The 20,163-nt window shown below is 51.8% G+C and overlaps 1 protein-coding gene across 1 annotated transcript in view; it reads right to left on the bottom strand.

Moving 5' to 3' along the window:
- Positions 1-20,163, bottom strand: part of LOC147625798 (phosphatidylinositol/phosphatidylcholine transfer protein SFH3-like) — a 258,611-nt gene that overhangs the window by 137,551 nt on the left and 100,897 nt on the right. The window contains exon 5 of the mRNA XM_086817372.1: positions 18,973-19,074. Within this exon, the coding sequence (XP_086673498.1) occupies positions 18,973-19,074 (102 nt within the window). The remainder of the gene's footprint in view (positions 1-18,972; positions 19,075-20,163) is intronic.

Genomic DNA, 20,163 nt, shown 5'->3' with positions numbered 1-20,163 from the left:
CCCCCGCCTCTCCACCCCCCTCGCCTCCTTCTCCTCCGCCTCGCTTCTCTCCCCCGCCACCTCTACCCCCTCCGCTGCACGACTCTTCCCCTCCGCCTTCTCCCTCTCCTCCCCCCACCGCTAGCTCCCCCGCCTCAGCCCCCCCCCCCCCCCCCCCCCCCCCCCCCCCCCCCCGGCGCCCCGCCCCCGCTATCCTGTAACCCTCCGCCTCTCCTTTTCCTCGCAGGGCTGTGTCCCTCCCGTTGGTGACCCCGGTTTCTGGCCTTTTCCCTCAGGAGGACTCCATGGAAGCCGCTCCAACTACCCCTGCCGATTCCGGTCTCCGTCTGGAGTTCACAGCTGAAGATCATCAGTTGTTTGTTTCCACAGTATCCACTCTTGAGGCCTCCTCCTTGGTCTGCAAGATAGTGGGTAGCCGTCCGATGCGGAGAGAGCTTCACGACCTTCTGCAAGGCAGCCTTGTTGGCGTGCCCGCCAAGATCGTCTGCGTAGATTTTTTGGGACGTGGCTACTACCAGGTGGATTTCGAGTCCCCCCAAGCAGCTCAGATGGTGCTGGCTCGCAGCCCCATTGCCCTCCGCTCATCCCGGGCGTTCCTGGCGCGATGGACTCATGGTTTCGACCCTGCTTCTGACCCGCTAGCAGGCGCGACAGGTTTTTCCCGTCACTATCTGCTTTCCTGGACTCCGTAGGGAGTACTTGCCCCTCTTGTCATCCATTGGCAAGGCGTTCGGGCAGGTGGTGGAGACGCCTCAGATAGCGGCTTCAGTGATAGCTCAAGCAGCAGGACTCCCGGCCATTCGTGTTGTGGTTCTGTCACCGGAGTCCCTCCCGAAGACGATCCTCCTCCCTTGTCTTTCTGGAGGACATTTGATACAGCGCGTGGAGTATTCGGGCCTCCCCGGCCAGTGTTACACATGTCGGGAGATGGGCCATCTCACACGCGCCTGTCCCCGCAAGGGGGTTCATCCTTCACGCTATGCCGCCTCTGGACCCCCTGCAGGAGACCCGAGGGGTGGCCATCCACCTCAGAGACCGGACATCCCTAGCTCGCCACAGCAGGCGCCATGATCTGACGAGCAGGCCCCGGCGGAGGATGCCGCGCAGACCCGGGAGGCTGGCGGATGGCAAGAGGTTCGCCGGCGGAAACGCCCGGCCCGCAGGGACCGTCGCAGACGCCAACAGGCAGCACAGGCTTGCGGACAGGCGACTCCGGCTGACGTACAAGCACCTACCCGCACTTATGCTCCAGTCAGGGATAGGCGGCCAGCAGGTCCCACCCCGATGGACGAGGATTCAGACTCAGTGCCCGTTGAGGCCGCTGGTGGAGCCTCCCACGTGGAGACCCCGCTCCCGCCTCCCCCCGCGGGCGGCCCCGCCCCCTCCTTGGAGCAGATTCCTGAGGATCCCGGGCCGCACTCTGCGACCCCCGGCTCCTCTTCCCCTCACCCGGAGAGCACCCCTTCCACCCACCCCTCCCCCCACCACCAGCCCCCCCCCTCCCGCCTCCCCCGGCGGCCCCCCCTGACACCTATCCTCTGGCAGATGCCTCTCCATCCTCTCCTCGCTCTCCCCCCTCCTCTCCGCGAGCCCCCATCCCTCCCTCGGCCTCTCCAGGATACTTCGCCAGACCACCCACTGCCCCGGGGCAGCGCAGCTAGGTAGGCCAGAGTTCAGTCCAGCGGCTGTTCCACCGCCACTCCGCGCCGGTGGAGATGGCGATCCTAGCTTCGCCCGCCACACAGAGTTCTCTCCAGCCTCCCCTGGGGGGCCCTCGCGAGTGATGGGGCTACCAGTGGATTACGGCTTTTTCAGGTGCCTCCAGCTGGATGCTGGCCCGTTCGAGACACTGGTCGCGCCCTTGCGAGTTTGCGTGGTGTGCCATCCCTCTCGTTCTCCTTCAGTGGTGAGCAGCATGGTGGCCTTCTCCTTTCCTCTCAGTGTTGCCCCAGACACAGCATGGGATTGGCGGGTGGATCCGGTCCACATCTCAGTTGAGGCGGTGCTACTGATTCTCCTCCATGCCGCCCCGAGGGTGCAGCCTACCTTTAGATACATATATGCAGAGGATTGGTCTCACGCCTATGCCCTGGACAGGGCGAAGGCGGAGTGGAGATGCACACAAAGACAGGTCACCCTCTTTTTGGAGAGACTCCGCACCCAGACAGACAGTGACTATTCTCCCTCGAAGCCGGCGCCCAAGACTCACAGAGTGGAGGGCAGATCATCCGGGCCGGCTGAGAGGGGTGAGCCAGTGGCGGCTGCTTCACTTGCCATAGCTCATCCATGAGGATCCTCTCATGGAACATCCAGGGTCTCGGTGGACATCGCTGCTACATTGGTCGGGGCAGACTTCGCCAGGAGATCCAGAGGGCTCTCGTTGGAGGACCCATAGATATCCTTTTCATCCAGGAGCACCACCTTTCTGCCGGGCGTACCGCACCTGCGGGAAGATCTTGCCAGGCAGGAGTCACACTTTTTGGTCACCGGCATACGGCTCCCAGGGGAACCAGGGTGGAGTATCCATCTCAGTCAGCGAGCAGCTTCTATCCGAGGTTGTGGACTCTGGCACTCTGGTCCAGGGTCGAGCGTAGTGGATCATCCTTCGGGTTGGGGAAGACCGCATTGGCTTCCTCAACTTCTACGCCCCTAATGGGGCGAGAGCCGAGTTCTGGAGCACCATTAGGCAGTCCCTCCCCTTGGCAGACCACTGGTGCCTAGGGGGGGATTGCAACATGCTGGAGGATGCAGAGGACAGGATGGGGGGCAGCCAGGAGACCATTCATGGGCCGGAGCTCGCTGCCTGGGAGGAACTAGTGCTGCAGGTGAGAGGCCAGGATCCGTGGATGCTCCCGGAGTTTGGCAGGTTGCAGGGGAGTTTATCTTTCTCGCGCTCGGATAGACGGGCCACAGGAGTTAACCTTTCCCGCATTGAGAGGTTTTACATTGATGAGTGGGCTTGTGATAGAGGTGGCACTGTGGGCATACCTGCAGGCTCCTCGTTTTCAGACCACTTTCCAGCGCTTCTCCAGATCGAGGACCCTACGAGAGGAGAGCGGGGCAAGAGCGTCCGGATTCCAGATTGTCTCAAAGAGGGGCCCGAGATTGCGACCAGAGTTGAGCAGGTCTGGCAGGAGCTGCAGTTCAGGAGAGAATCGGCAGCCAGCGATCTTGCCAAGGGCTTGCAGGAGATCAGTCGGATGCTCAGACAGGCTGCCCTGGACCGTCTGGAGGCCTTCAGAGAGCAGGAGAGGAGCCTGCGGAGGAGTCTAGCGTCCCTTCAGAGACTCCAGGAGAGGGATCCTACGAGCCCTTGGATCTCAGAGCAGATGGAGTCAGCTCGCACTGAGATCAGATCCATCGAGGAGAGGAGGGTGGAGTTCCGATTCCATGCTCGGGCTTCTTTTTGGACACAGGCTGGAGACAGAATGACTCGAGATTTCTTTGAGGTGACAGGGCCTTGCTTCAGACGAGAGGGTCTTAGGCGTCTTCGGCAGGCTGATGGCCAGGTTGTGGTGGATCCCCCCAGGGTTCGGGCGATAGCCACAGATTTTTACAAGGATCTTCTCTCTGCTGAGCCAGCAGATGACAGGGTGAGAGAGGCTCGGGAGGCAGTCTGGAGCTTCAGGAGACCGGTTGTGTCGGTCCATTTGCAGCACTCCCTTCTCTCCCCCTTCTCGGATACGGAACTGGAGGAGGCTCTTCAGGCACTACCTCGGCGCAAATGCCCAGGAGAGGACGGTCTCTCAGTGGCTTTCTTCCAAAGGTACTGGGGTCTCTTACATAGGGGTTTCAGATTGGTATTCCAGGAGATTATGGAGTCGGGAGTCATGCCGGACAGCATGGCAGAGGGGTTGATTCACTTGATCCCCAAAGAGAGAGGAGACAGACTGGAGATTACACAGTGGAGACCGATCACCTTGCTAGGCACGGCCTACAAGGTCCTAGCTAAGGCGATCAGCAGGCGGCTTCAGCCTCACCTTCCGGACATCATCCACTCCACGCAGACAGGCTTCATCCAGGATAGGAGCATTCTGGATAACATCTTCTATTTCTGGGAGGCTACGGCTTTGGCTAGATTTCAGCAGGAGGATCTGGCAGTGCTCCTTCTCGACTTCGAGAAGGCATATGATCGGGTGGACTGGGCCTTCTTGGAAGGCACTATGGAGAGAATGGGCTTCCCCCCTCAGTGGATCCGTGGGGTCTCTGCACTCTACACATCGGCTCATAGCCAGGTGCTGATACAGGGCGTGCGCGGAGAGGGGTTCCAGCTCTCGCGCTCGGTGCGGCAGGGGTACCCCTTGGCGCCCTTTCTTTTTCTTTTTGTGGCGGAGGCCATGAGCACTTTTTTGACGGCACAGGATACAGGTTTGCGGGGCCTCCAGCTTCCCATCCGCACCTCGGAGGAGCTCCTAGACTCGGAGTTTGCGGATGACACTGCTGTCTATCTTCAGGGAGGAGAGGAGAACCTCCGCCGCTTCACCTCAGCCATGGACAGGTTTTGCAGAGCTTCGGGCGCCTTGATCAACTCGCACAAGTCGTGTGGGTTGTGGGTCAGTTCTATGCCCCCCCCGACTTGGAGGCCAGTTGATGGTTTTCAAAGGCTGCCCCCCGGCACTACAGTGCGTTATTTGGGATGCTATGTGGGCATTGACATATCTCCGGAGCAGCAGATAGCCCCCCTTCTTCTGAGCATTCGGAAGAAGCTTCTGTATTGGATTACCGCTCGTTTATCTCTGGCTGGCCGAGTAGTTGTGGCCAACCAGGTTCTGCTTGCTACCAGGTGGTACATCACTTCTTGCTGGGCCTTCTCTCGAGCGTGCATTGGCCAGGTGCAGAGGCTCATCACGAACTTTCTTTGGTCCGGTGGCGACGGGCAGCCCGCCAGGACCAAGGTGGCATGGGCTGTGATCACTCAGCCGAGGGAGAGAGGCGGCCTGGGCATTGTTGATCCTATTTGCCAAAGCCGAGCTTTGCTTGGCAAGTTGGTAGTTCGTGGCCTCCTACCAGGCGCTGAGCCGTGGAAGGAGTTTCTTGTTTCCAGGATGCTCAGCCGCACTCCTTCTCTTAGCGGCCCCTGGACCCCCAGCATCAGGTGGATCTTTACAGAGCAGCGATCCAGAGGAGTAGGCCTTGGCTTCGAGGAGCGTTTTGCAGCTAGCCTTCTGAGGACCTGGGGGCATCTGAGGCCGTCACTCTTCCAGTCTCCCCCGGGCACCGATGAGGAGCGCCTGAGGCAGCCATTGATCTGGGACCCCTTGATTCGACTTCCCAGTGGCCATATGGTTGGATCGCGGTCTCACGTGTCGTGGGGCCGGTTGAGCTCCGGCCCAGCCCAGTCCCTAGACGACTGGATATGTTTTCAGCAGCTGCCTCTAGAGGCTCAGGAGAGGAGACTCAGTGGGATGAGGGGCAGAGAGTTGATGAGACAGGACATTGAGGCGGCCATCCCCCGAGAGTGGCGGACCCCAGTACAGGACCCTCCACCTCCACAGTGGATGGGCGTCTTTACTCGGCATGAGATCCTTCTAGCGGTCTGCGGCGCAGCGGAGAGAGTCGCCCCACTCACTTTCGAGGTGGGAGAGGGTGGCCAGCTTCAGAGGACACGACTAGATTTGGATGAGCTCCAGGGTTGTACTTTTCAGAGGGTGCGGGTGGTCGGCTTTCATCAGAGATGGTGGCAGGTAGATCCCTCACCGGCCTCGATAGGGGAGGACTGTTCTTGGAGATTATGGGCTTGGGACAGCAGGCCTCTTATTCGCCTTCAGTGGGATCCAGGTGAGTGGTTTTGGCGAGATCCCTACTCGGCCCTACCAGCCCAGGCATCCCCTTTTTTCAGTACACAGCGAGGCTCGGGCGGCGGATTCAGAGGCACAGGATAGCGAGCACCCTGGCGGCGGCCGAGCATTGGCGGCAACAGGGGCTCTCCCCTGCCTTTCTTAGGGACTTCTGGCAGCGCCTTTGGGCTAGCTTCCGGCCCCGGAAGGTGACGCTTTTTCTCTGGCTCACAGTGCATAGAGGACTGGCTGTGGGGGCCTGGCTAGCTTTTGGCAGACACCCAGCGTCCTGCCCTCGATGCGGCCATGCACAGGAGTCACAGCGGCACTGCTTATGGGATTGCCCACAGGCACAACAGGTCTAGCAGCGCGCTCTCAGGATGGTTTTTGCAGGCTCGCCAGGTGAGATGCTGGTGACGTGGGGTGCGGTGGCTTGGGCCACGGACAGCGGCCTGGCCCTTGGATATGAGGACGTCCCTGGCAGCGCGACCATCCAGGTCTCTGACAGGGCGATGGCGGTGGTTCCGACGCCAGACTTCTCTTCGGCAGTCCCTCAGGAGGAGGTCAGGCACAGATGGGAGATGATCAGCAGCATGACGGCTTGGCACATATGGAGAGCCCGATGCAGGGATGCCATTGACCGCCAGGCGACTCCACCGGCGGAGGTCATACAGGCCCTCTGGGTGGACATCATTCACACCTTGAGAGGACACTGGGGAAAACTTCAGGGCGACTCGGATCTCATGAGAGGTCGCCGCAAGGCTTTCCTCCGCACTTGGCAGCCTGGCCCTTTCCTCATCGCGAGGGGCGAGGATGTCACTTGGCACTATAGGCCTCCAGTTTGGCTTTTCTCACCTCCCACATGTACTACTAGGTAGCCCCCCCCAGAGAGCGGCCAGCCACAGGGGTGGAGCTCAGGTGTTCACTGTGTGTTTTTTATCCCTCCTTGCGAGGTGAGCTTTGTAGCCTTATGGTGTTTTCTCATTAACTAATAGAAGGATTATTTTTCCGGGGAAAAAAAAAAACTTGGCCATTCCATCTAGGTTGCCCCACAATAGAAGGGGGTGTAGGATCTGCCGTTATAGATGAACTACACCCTCTGAAGAACGCGTGGCAAACTGTTGGCATCCTGTTGAGGCACAGCGTGCCTCAAGTCCTAAAAAACAATAATAATAAAATAATCACAGGAGAAATATAATCTTTGGGAGTGCAAAAATGGTTGGAGCCTTTGGCAACAAGTATATGTCTCATCATGTATGACAAGAATAGATAGTTGGTCCCATCCAACGTATTCCAAATATATCATTTCCAACCATTTTTGCCTACAAAAAGTAACCTGTGCTACACCGTATGCTACTCATCCAACACACTGCAAGCAGAGTGTTCACTGAATGCAACCTATAGACTAAGAGTGGCTCTCTGAAGGAATACACCTACAAGTGTACTGAAAATATCAATGTAGGGAGCAGAGAAAGTTATTTGATAGAAAATGTCTAAGCGAGGCCGATGAAGAAGTAGCGGATGCGAGTGGTGCAAGAGATCAATGTCAATTCATAAGGTCGAGAGCGCACGATAGGGTTCGTAGGGAACAACATGCTACGAACAGAGATGGAGCTCAAGTGTAGGAGGCTGGAACCTTGACAGGTTTGATACCAAATGTTGGGGTCAGAGATGCAGCAATGCACACGCGCACGTGCACGCGCGCGCGCAGACACACACAATTGTGGAGATGCAAAGAACCATGAGAGGGAAGAAAGAACACAACTCAATGTAGATTGCTTGATTACGAAATGTGTACCAAGCACAAAACATAAGTACATCCTAGAATGTGGATAGAAGGGTGTTCACATAGTCGGGAGCGAAAACCTAAAAAGGGAAAAAGTGCCTTGGCGTGGTCCTAGATGAGTTTACATATCACTACCATGACATACAATCTACATGATCTCCATATAGTTGAATGCGCACCACTCCCCGAGACAAAAGTAAGCCTGCACCCCCAAATCTGTGCACAAAAAGAGAGATCTCGTAACTATACACACAAAGTTATTGTGGGAGAGAGCGGGGAGCCCTGTTTGACCTGGATAGTGCTGCAAATATTGTGTGAACACACTTAGTTGGACATTATTATTAGATTTGGTAGAGCTGGTAGCCAACTCACAACATTAGACACTATAAATAGGAATCTAGGCCTTAACCATAGTCATTCATTGATCAATCACTCATCATTAAGCCATTAAGAACTCAAGAGGGGTGCTAGCACTGATCATCTCTATTCAGCATTATATATACTTCCTATTAGTAGATTAGGTCATCTCTCTCTACTGTGTATTGTGCATGAAGAAGAACCAGTTTGTGCATGGGTTTAAGTCTCTAATTAGGTGCTAATCACAATCAATCAATTCATAAACATGCTTCTGCAAGCACCCATGTTACACGGTTTTGCCATTCTACACACAAACACACACAGAAAGAAAGAAAGAAGAAAGAAGGTTCTATTATCTTCTACAAAAGACTTAAGGGTCTATCACACCAAAAGTGTTGTGTGTCCATGAAGTGGCAAAATCATGGAAAAAAAACAATCAAAAAACCCAACTAGAACCTAGAGAGAAAAAAACAGCCCTGCAAGTGTCATTTGTACAATGCTACAATGACAAAAGTGAGGGGATCAAAGTAGTCTACGACTATATAGAGGCTCTCCACTCCACTACATGTGAAGGGACACTCCTGTATCTCTAGAGGATCTCTCCGATCTGAACCTGTCGGGTGGATTATCTCCTTAGACAGGTGGGTCGCAAGCATCTAGCTCGCTGCACCTAAATCGCTGTCTAGGGAGACGCGTGTGAGGCGGGGTGCCACTTTTGTTATCAACATGTGTTGCATCTCCGACAAGTAGGGTCATTCGGGTAAGAGCTATTTCATGGTCGTCCGCCATGGCCTCCATCCTCGGTCGGATGAAAGAAACTCGTGATGGTGGGCTATGGGTCTGCCTGTGTGCCTCTGTGCATAGCTGGATCTCTGTGGCAGCACAGCTAAGTCCCAGGAATCATTGATCTGGAAAACCAATGACCCGAAACAGTGGCCCAAATCCCCCTGTGAAGAGGCAATGGGGTGAAGCTTTGCAAGTGGGTCCATGGAGCTTTTACCCCTCCACTTGTAAATTTTTACTCCCATCGGATGATCTTAAAGTACACTCGGCATCTGAAAAGACAGTGCTCCTCTGTCTCGACCTCCAATGAACATGATCGGTAGATCTTGTTAACGACGAGGTGAAATGCGATGGGGCAGGTAGTTGGCGCAGCAGGCCATAGTAGCACTTGCAGTGCGACACAAGAGTCAAGCAGAGCAGAAGTAGTGGAAACAGTAAGGAGGCAGGAGCAACTGGTCTGAACAAAAAAGTTTGATGATGACGGGCACTAGAGATGCACAAGCTCTGATACCATGTAGGTTTTTAGGGTTAGGGTTTACAGGGAGTCAACAGCCCAAGAGGTACACCATGGCTATGGTGTTTGACAAAGACAGAGAAGAGAGAGAAGACAAGCTAGAGCTCGGATAAGTCAGTTAATGTCCTCACGGGTCAAAGGTAATAGTGGTGCATCCAAAATTCAAATTGAAGTGGAATAGGGGCACGCAATCCATATGAATCCCATGTAAGAGAAATCATTGTGTAACCCCAGCATACCAAACATGAACATGTTCCATCTCGGCTAGTTGCCTAGACAACTGTAGTGCCAACCAAGGGAGCCAAGGAATAGATACGGTTTTGAAGGTCATTGTTCGGAAAGAAGGCATCAACTATCAAGGGGACTACTCCATACTCTACAAGAATAATGGAGTGTGGCATTGAAGGCTTAGTCCAAATCATCCATGAAAACATCACGACCTGCAATCCCTCTATTCTCCTCCAATCATCCTTCCCAAAAGAAGGCCCCATCCATCACAGTAGATTCACAAGTGAGTCAAAATGCCACCCCGTAGTGCTAGGCCCTGAAAGTGAGCCAGAAAGCATTGTCGATCCCATCAACTCAAAGCTGCATACCCTCTCGTCAGCCGAGCCTGGGCCACTGGCGCACAGTGTGGAGTAGGATCCAGAAAAGGTGACTCAAGTTTACATAAGATGAGACAATGTCTACCTAATCCCCTGCATATGTGAGGTATTGAAGATCATTACACTTGTCTTGCCAAGGTTTAATAATTGTGACGTCCCGCTGCTCACAAAAGGGTGCAATGCCATCAAGTGTCGTTGTAGCCCCTCAGTTGAATCTGAGATCAGTACTATATCGTTTGCACTGGCCTGTAAAATTTCGCATATGTGAGGTATTGAAGATCATTACACTTGTCTTGCGCCAAGGTTTAATAATTGTGACGTCCCGCTGCCCACAAAAGGCGTGCAATGCCATCAAGTGTCGTTGTAGCCCCTCAGTTGAATCTGAGATCAGTACTATATCGTTTGCACTGCCTGTAACATTTGGCCAATCTGTCGCCAATCGTAAATTGGCTTTAGTGACATTATCTATGGTAAAGAGGGTGGCAAAAGTGGGTCAAGGGAGGTGTGGCAGATTTGTAAGGGTGAGGTTAGGAATGGAGTAGAGATTTTGGCCGTAGGTGTGCCAAATGGCCAGATTAGTGATGGGGTTGGGTGGCATGTGCCCAAGAAGTTTCCATCAAGCCTCACTACTATTGTCACTCAAAAAGGATCAGTAGAACTCATCCTTTGACCAAAGACACCGCATTCTTACAACGGGTGAGGCGTTGGGACATCCCTTGCACTTGGTGCTCCCTGATAGGAGGAAATGGGTCTTTGAGAGGGCTGTTTGGGAAAGACGCCTGAGGGGCCAGAGAGAAAGAGATAAAGAAAGAAAGAAATATATATATATATTAAGAGTCTACTAAAGACCCAATGGGCCTATGAGACATGAGACCAAAGTGACAATAATGTCCGCATGGGACAAAATAAAATACAACTAATCAAAACTCTCTCACCGGAGTGATACCAAAATGTCTATGCAAACAACTCATCATGGAATACAAGGAACATGAAACATGAGGAGCATCAACCCCCAAAAGATGGTATACCACTCTCCAATATATCAAGCATGGGGCTAATGAGTATAGCCAAGAGCTCTCCCTCAACTACATCACATGGAAAAGTAGCTCAATGGCGGTGGAGCATGTCCTCAATTTTGACTTGATGAGTGGATCGTGGCTGTCATCGGGGGTGCCGTGGGCACCTAGCACGCTGGAGTGCCCATGAATGGTCCAAGGAAACTCCTCTCGGGCAACTATTGTGAGGTCTCCTCCTCTTGGGTCTAGAAGAAGTTGGTGATGGTTGGCTAGCAAGGGAGGGGGCGGGGTGGCTATGGCCGAAGTTCTCTCAAGAATGTGTCCCTAAGTCTGCAGAGCTCGAGTAGCCCTAGGCAACATTGGTCAGGGAAATCAATGATCCTGCTGCAGAGTGGGCGGAATCCCTCCTGGAACAGACACTACTCAAACCTCCCACAGATCTCATAGTATACTTGTCAACAACATATGTAACACGCCTCTGCCTCCACCTATGTCTGGCACATTCGGCATATATCCTCTCCTCCATGCGTCTCTGTATGAGCTCGCCAGCTCTGAAGAAGCGCTCAGCTGTCCTTCTCCCCACTCTAAGGTGGTGGGATGAAACCTATATTTGGCCAATCGCAACCATCATGACATGAGACATGTGAACACTTACGTAGCCTGGCTACTAGATAAATCTCTCCTTGGTGAGCTTGAGGAAGTGATTTCTGTAGAAGTGCATCTTTGGTGGGAGCTCCGAAGGTGTGATCCATGTGCAATGGGTGTAGAGGTTGAAAAGATTTAACCAAATAACCCGGTTGGTGTCCTCATAAGAGAGCCAGAGAAAAGGGGAGTCCAAACTGGACTGAAGGGGTGGGAGGTGGTCCATGTGGAACCAGATCCTAAGTAAGTGGAAACTCCTGCATACCATACTCTAGTGTGGCTCTCGAGTACTAGCTGTCTGGAGGACTCCATGGAAAGCCTTGGGTACCTGTGGGGATCCATCACACCAATGCAATGGCGATATGTGACCATCTAGAAGAGACAGTGAGTTCTACTAATGTCTAAAAAAGACCAAAGAGTCTATGGGACCAAAAGTGTTACTATGTGTCCATAAAGTGAAAAAATCATGGAAAACATACATGATTAAAAAAGGTAAAACCCAACTATGTGAAGAAAAAAAAAGCGCAAAATCTAAAATGGAAAAAAGGGGGGAAGACGAGGAAGAGAGTAACCTCTAATTCTCTTATTTTCATGGAATTTAGGTCAGAAACAAATATGGGGAAAAATTCAATTTCTTGGGTCTATGAGAAAAGAAGGAAAGAAAGTTATATTAAACATCTTCAACAATGTGTCTATGAGACCAAAAGTGGTACAAGAGTTCCATGTGGTACTCGGTCATGGAAAAAACTAACAAAACTAGAAAAAAACTCATACAAAATGATAGACTAGCTATGTGTCTATCTCATCATCGTCAACAGCATGGTATGCACTATGAGCATGGTATGCACTATGGTGAGCATGTGTGTGAGAGAGAGAGAGAGAGAGAGAGAAAGAAAGAAAGAAAGGTATATTAAGCGTCTACTAAAGACCCAATAGGCATATGAGATCTCATCATGGAATGGAAAATAAAACAAAAAACATAAACATAGCTATCTCACTTGGGTGATACAAAACCGTCCATGGAAACCCATCATGGAAATTCTAAGAGCATAGAAACATGAAAGCAGTATCAGCTCCGAGTAGATGGTATAGCACTCTCCAAAATATCAAGCATAGGGCTAATGAGTTTGGCCAAGAGGTCTCCCACAGCTATGTCACGTGGAAAGGTAGCTCGATGGCAGTAGAGTATGTCCTCGATCTGGAGCTGATGAGGTGATCGTGGCCGACGGGCCCCCCCGGGGGGGCGCGGGGAGGGGGGGGGCGTCGGGCACGCTGGAGTGCGGAGGCTCGGTCCGAGAGGTAACTCCTCTTGGGCGAGGTAGGTCTGGAGCAGCTCGTGGAGGGTCCTCAAGATCCACTAAATTCGTGTCCACCTCCTAGGTCCGCAAGAAACTAGTGATGGTTGGCTCGTGAGGGAGGGGGCAGGGTGGCTGGGGCCAAAGCTCTCTCAAGAAGGTGTCCCTTAGTCTGCCGAGCTCAAGCAAGAAGAGGCCTAGTCAACGCTGGTCCTAGAAGTCAATGATCCTAGAGAGTGGACCAAATCCATCACGAAATAGACAGTGAAACCTCCCACGGATCTCATAGTATACTGGGCAGCGGGATATGTAATGCTCCTCTGTCTCACCCTCTGAGTGGCATAATCGGCAGATCCTCTCCTTTTTGGGTCTGAAGATGCGCTCAGCTCTACCTGTCTCCACTTTGAGGAGGTGCGATGAAACCCGTATCTGGCCAATCGCAACCCCCATAGCATGGGACATGTGAACACTCAAGTAACCCGACTGTTGGATGAATCCATCCTCAGTGAGTGTGAGGAAGTGATCTCTGTAGAAGTGCATCTTCGTGGGGAGCTCCGAAGGTGTGATCCATGTGCACTGGGTGTAGAGGCTGAGAAGAGAGAGAAAGAAAGAAAGAGAAAGATATATTAAGCGTCTACTAAAGACCCAATGGGCCTATGAGACCAAAGTGGTACAATAATGTCCATGGCATATCTCATCATGGAATGGAAAATAAAACAGAATGAAAACATAAATATAGCTATCTCACTGGGGTGATACAAAACTGTCCATGGAAACTCGTCATGGAAAACTAAGAACATAAAAACATGGGAGCAACATCAGCTCCGAGTAGATGGTATACCACTCTCCAAAATGTCAAGCATGGGACACCTATGGCCGAGAGAAAGAAAGAAAGTCGTATTAACGTCTTCAAAAGGCCAAAATGACCTTTGAGACCAAAAGGTTACATCATATCCATGAGGTACATAATCCTGGGTACAAAATAGTAATAAAGAAAGATAATCTAGACCTATAAAATCTGATCTAGGTACATGAGCAGAGAGCTCTCATATCACCCTAATACATCCCTCATGGGCCGCTCTGACATGGTGCTCAAGGTGGTAAAACTAAGCTGGCGCGAGAAGGTCCTGTGATGATGGGAGATGATGGCCCGGATCTTCCTGTGGTGGCGTGGCCGTGGGCGCGTGGGCCATGGGGTCTGGGGCGTCGAGCTCTGCATAACTCAGTGGCTCTGTCGAATGTCACACCTCTCGGCCAAGCTCCTACACTAGCCTGTGGTCTGGGTATGATGGGTGGATCGACCCTCGGACCGCTGGTATGGAAGAAGTCAATGAGAGCTCTCTGTGATGGTCCTTGAGCAAGTACAGCTGATCTGGATCTCACTAAGGACTCCCTGTGTCTACGGAGCTCTAGAAGAAAAAGTCCCAAGCATCTCTGATCCGGGAAGTCCATGATCCTAGAAAGTGGTCCGAACCCATCTCGGAAGAGGCAGTGGAACCTCCCCAGAATCTCGTAGTACACGGGGTATCGGCATATGTAATGGTCCTTTGTGTCGGGCTCTGTGTGACAGAGCTGGCATATCCTGTCCTCTGGTGCGGCCGCCCTAGGCCCATATCTAGCAGTCTCCACTCTCAGCTGGTGGGACGAGGTGCGGATTTGGCCGATCGTACATCTCACCCCAAAGGATAGGCATATGTCCATGTAGCGTCGACGGATGATCAACACATCCTCTATCAAGCATAGGAGGTGATCTCTGTAGAAGGCCATCTTTGTCCCCAATGGACAACTAGGTGAACTCATGTCCTTTGAGTATCCAGTCTGACAATGTCCATCCTGATAACCCTATTTTGCTCTGCGCAACTGAGAGCAAATGACGGGGCCTCTATGCTGTAGTGGAAGGGGGGGAGTGCCTCCATCTGCATACCATGCATGCCAAACCAAGTGCCTACCTGTGCATACCAGCACCCTGTATCTCCAAGTGTCAACTGTCTCGAGGACTCCAAGGCTAGCCGAGGCTATCTATCAAGTGGAAGCTCCCATAGCCTATGCCATAATGTCACTGTCTGGAATAGAGCCTCTGTCACTATCGGTGCACCCCCATCTCTGCCCGCACAATCTCATGTGGAATTGATGGTTTACTCCTAATCATAGAGAAATGAAATGAAATGAAATGTTATATTAACGTCTTCAAAAGGCCAAAGTGACCTATGAGACCAAAGTTACAACGATGTGACATATGATACTCTGTCTGGAAAAGAAAAGAAAGAATTGAAGGTAAGTATCTAGCCCTACAATACATGAGTAGGGAGCATCCGAAAGCAGCAACTAAGGAGAGTGGGAAGCTAATGCTACTAGTCAAAATGGGATACATGAGTACATGGATACATGAATACATGAATATGCGGGAGTACAAAAGTGACAGTGAGTACAACAGTATATGGCAGGAGTGGTAATCATCCTAGGAGCTCTAGCATGGGTCTCTGCCGGATGGCCTCGATATCTGCCATAGTGAGATGCCTTGCAATGATGCTCTGAATCCTCCGGTGCAGGCACCGTCTCCAATGTGACGATCCGCGAACCCTTGGGCGTCTGGATCTGCCCAACTGGATAGCTCTCTCAACTAGAGCCCCACGGGGTGCCCACTGTTGAGTTGTCAGCAGTGTGTCCTCCCGGGTAGTCCCTCTAAAGAAGTCAGTAATCTGTCTCTGTGTGGACTCCCTGCCGGTCGGGCGTTTGCTCCTGATAATGGACTCTCTGAGCCTCCAGATCTCTAGGAGATAAAAACCCAAGCATCGCTGATCACAATAGTCCATGACTATAGCCAGTGGTCCAAATCCCTCTCTAAAAAAGCAATGGTAGCGCCCTCGAATCTCATAATATGCTGTGCAACGACAGATGTAGTGCTCCTCCGCCTCTGGCTCTATCCAACAAATCTGACATATCCTGTCCCCTGGAGGTATGCCTCTAAATCTGCCTGTCTCTATCTCTAACTGACGTGAAGATGTGCGGATCTGCCCAACGGCGCACCTCAATCCATGAGACAGATGGGTATCCATGTAGCTCGGTCTAAGTATAAAGCCATCCTCAGTGGTGCAGCGGAGAAGATGGTCTCTACAGAAAGCCATCTTCGTCCCCAACTCCTGTGAGGGCTCTAGCCATGTCCTCCTAGTGTCCAACTAAATGAGGTCTTGTCTGATGACTCTACTAATCTCAGAATGTGTCAAGGTGAGAGAGGGTGCCTCTAGAGAGTACTGGAAGGGTGGAAGTCTGTCTAACCTGAACCCGTGGAGCTCAAACCAGGATGCTATCTGCGCATACCAACATGAAGTTTCTCCCTCCATGGCTAGCTAATGAGAGGACTCAAAAGCAAGTCGTGCATACCGGTGTCGGGGAAGCTCCCAGGTGCTATGAATGAAGGACACTATTTTGGCAAGAGCCTCGACTACGATCGGTGGTGCTCCCATCTCGGCTCTGATAACCTCATGGGGTACCGAGGCCTTAGCCCGAATCATCCTGGAGATCATGGACATAAGTGATCTCTCCATCGATCTCCATCCATCGTATGTGCGTCCTGATCGACTGTCACGATCTAGGCTAGGCACCCAGATCTAAACTCCATATAGCATAGCCGATGTGACCAGCGTGTCAAAAAGCCACAGCTTAGTGCGTGGCTCCTGAAACTGTACCTGTGAGCACATCCTCTCTAGACCTCCTAGTGCTGCATATCCTCTCTAGATCTCCTAGTGCTGCATATCCTCTAGTCAATCTGGCCTCTGCTGCCCCCCTCTGAGTCAACATACTCCACTGTCTTCTGCCCAATAAGTGAAAATAGGCGCTGATCTCCAGACCCACTGAGCTGTAGTGTTAAACAACATAACCTTGGTCTTACCAAGGTTAACTGAGAGCCCACTGTCTTGTGCATAAGCATGTAAAGTATCCAAGTGCCTCTGCATACCCTCTGGTGAGTCTACTATAAGCACAATATCATCAGCATATAAGAGCAAAGGTATCCAAGTGCCAGCCAACTAGGCTCCTCTGTCCCCTCGTGTCCCAATATAATCAGAGATCTCATCAATGTATAGTCCAAATAGAGTCGGAGAGAGCGGGCAGCCCTGTTTCATCCCTATAGTGGAGTGTACTAGCTGGGAGATACCCTCTGAAGTCCGCACCTGCCCAACTACTATCTCATAAAGTGCCATAATACCCCAAATGAGCTCACATGGAACCCCCAAGTCTTGCAGCCTGCGCATCAGTCTAGCTCTGTGTCAAAGGCCTTGCGAAAATCCACAAAGCCACAGTAGGTCCTCCTCCCATGTGCTCTGCCCTCCTCAATGATAGCCCTGAGGGTAAAGATATGATCCAGAGTAGAGAATCTCCTCCTGAAACCGGCTTGTCCCTGAGCTCGGACCCCTTGTCTCTCTGCCCATATGCTCAACTCCTGCTCAAGAATAGAGGCATATAGCTTGGCCAGCGAGTGACCAATCATAATGGTGCGGTAGTTAGTTGGGAGGCTCAGATCTCCAAACTTGAGTACTGGCGCAATCGTGGAAGTACTCCAAGTCCCAGGAAACCCCTCACACATGGCTCTATTAAACATGAGAGCTAGCAAGTCTGCAATCATATCTCTAGCATGTATGTAATGCTCGGCTACAATGCCCTCATGATCCTGTGCCCTCCCTATATGCAATCTGTCGATGGCCCTCCTAACCATCTCTGCTGTGAAGAAGGCAGAAGTGGGTGGACAAGGCTCTGGAGGGTTCGGTAGTGGTGGCTGCTTTGGTACTATGTAGAGGGAGGCTGCATACTCGCCCCATGTATCTGGAGAGGTAATGGCCGGAGGCGGGGGGTGCTCTCTAACCAATCTCCAAGCCTCCCCAGAATCCTGACTCAAAGCAGCTGATACATGTCTCTCTCCAGCCGGGCTAAGAATGCTCTCTTCTTCCGCCAAATGAGGCATCGGACGATGATGCGTGACCGTCTATATGTAGTAACACCTATGGTGGCCACCTCTCTCTGTAGCCGGGCTCTGAGCTCCCTAGTCATCATCATACCAACTGTTCTGGGGCATGCTCCCAGGACGTGGTCGTACTTTGGGCTGCGTGTGTGGAAAGGCCGTCGCTGCAGCTGTATGTAAAGCCTCTGTCACGATCTCTGTGAGCTCTGCTAATGGCCTCTGTGGATCCTCTGCACTCAACAAGCTGTAGATCTCTACAGTGTATACTCCATCAGTCTCTCTACAGAAGGTATATCTCGGGTGATAGGAGGACTGCCCAACCTGGCAGGTACTATAGTGGAAATCCACCGTAAAGGAGAGAAGCACATGATCCACCGTAACTCCGATGGGCCTGAGGCCAATCGCAAAATCTTGGATACTCGGGATGAAGGTTGGCGAGGCTAAAACATAATCCACTGTGCTGGCCTCATGTCTGTGTGGAAAGCAAGTAAAGCCACTGGCAAGTGGATACCTCTCTAGGCCATTTAAAATGGCCAGCCCATGTGCGATCCCCATCTCGAAGAGGTATCTCCCATACTTAGTACAATCCACCTCATCCTGTGATCTCCGGGTCAAACACATCTCCTCCACATCTATCTCTCTCAACATCTCCTCCGAAGTGTCAAAGAAGGAGGTCTGGTACTGAGCTGTTTGAGCATTAAAGTCCCCAAGTATGATAACATCTCCCTCCCTAGAGAACTCCCATATGTCCTCATCTAGAATCATATATGGAGATTGCCCCTTGGGCGCTGCATAATGTGCTGGGTGGAAAGTAACATATAGCAATGTATAGGGGTCTACCCTCACTCTGACCCACATGTACCTCGCGCTCTCATCACGGCGCTAACATGGATGAGTGGCTGAAGCTCCTCAAAGGCCCCCACATCCAGTCTCAATGCTCCGTTGCAGTTCCATACTTCAAGTCTCAGACCGGTCCCATAGGTCTCGCACCGTCAAGTGAGAGAGAGAGAGAGAGAGAGAGAGAGAGAGAGAGAGAGAGAGAGAGCAAAAATGGGCTTCATCCACTTGACAAAAGCGGTTTGAGCCTCCATATCAAATCCATTGTTGAACTAAAGTCCTTTGGCTCCTCTATTCCCATAAAGAACACTAGGTAATAAGCAACATTAAAACCCAAGATATAGCTGATCTAGATTAAAAAGAGAAACAAAAAAAAAACACTTAAAAAAATAAAATGACAACTCACATGAATTTTGGATGCTGTTGTGGGATCTAAGAAGCCTTTTATTGAATTCCACACAAGCTTGAAGCCAGCACCAGCATTGATAATAAACAACCGATGTAATGTCTGTCCAAATTCCAATAGCCAAAAAAAGGTACTTAGATTTGCATTGTAAGCCAAACAAAATGTTTTGAGCTTTGAGAGAGAGAAAGAAAGAAAGAAAGAAAGATATATTAAGCGTCTACTAAAGGCCCAATGGGCCTATGAGACTAAAGTGATACGATAATGTCCATGGCATATCTCATCATGGAATGGGGAATAAAACAGAAAGAAAACATAAACATAGCTATCTCACTGGGTGATACAAAACTGTCCATGGAAACTCATCATGGAATACTAAGAACATAGAAACCTGACAGCAACATCAGCTCTCAGTAGATGGTATACCACTCTCCAAAACATCAAGCACGAGGCTAATGAGTGGCCGAGAGGTCTCCGTCAACTATGTCACATGGAAAGGTAGCTTGATGGCAGTGGAGCATGTCCTGAATCTGGAGCCGATGAGCTGATCGTGGCCGACGGGGGGGCCGAGGGCGTCAGACATGTTGAACTGCAGAGGCTCGGTCCGAGGTAACTCCTCTCGGGCGAGGTAGGTCTAGAGCAGCTCATGGAGGGTCCACGAGATACGCTATGTCGGTGTCCTCCACCTCCTGGGTCCACAAGAAACTGGTGATGGTTGGCTGGCGAGGAAGGGGGCGGGGTGGCTGGGGCCAAAGCTCTCTCAAGAAGGTCTCCCTGTGTCTGCGGAGCTCAAGCAGGAAGAGGCCTAGGCAACGTTGGTCCTGGAAGTCAATGATCCTGGAGCATGGACCAAACCCCTCACGAAATAGACAGTGAAACTTCCCACCGATCTCATAGTATATTGGGCAGCGGCATATGTAATGCTCCTCCCTATCAACCTCTGTGTGGCATAGTCGGCAAATCCTCTCCTCTCGGGGTCTCCGTATGAGCTTCCCGTCTCTCAAGCTACGCTCAGCTCTACCTATCTCCACTCTGAGGAGGTGGGATGAAACCCGTATCTGGCCAATCGCAATCCGCATGCCATGGGACATGTGAACACTCAGGTAGCTCGGCTGCTGGATGAATCCATCCTCAGTGAGTGTGAGGAAGTGATCTCTGTAGAAGTGCATCTCCGTGGGGAGCTCTAGAGGTGTG

This window comes from Cibotium barometz, chromosome 23 (assembly GCF_041138505.1).
Source record: "Cibotium barometz isolate CiBa-2024 chromosome 23, ASM4113850v1, whole genome shotgun sequence".
NCBI lineage: Eukaryota > Viridiplantae > Streptophyta > Polypodiopsida > Cyatheales > Cibotiaceae > Cibotium > Cibotium barometz.
This window is presented reverse-complemented; position numbering and strand designations above follow the sequence as displayed.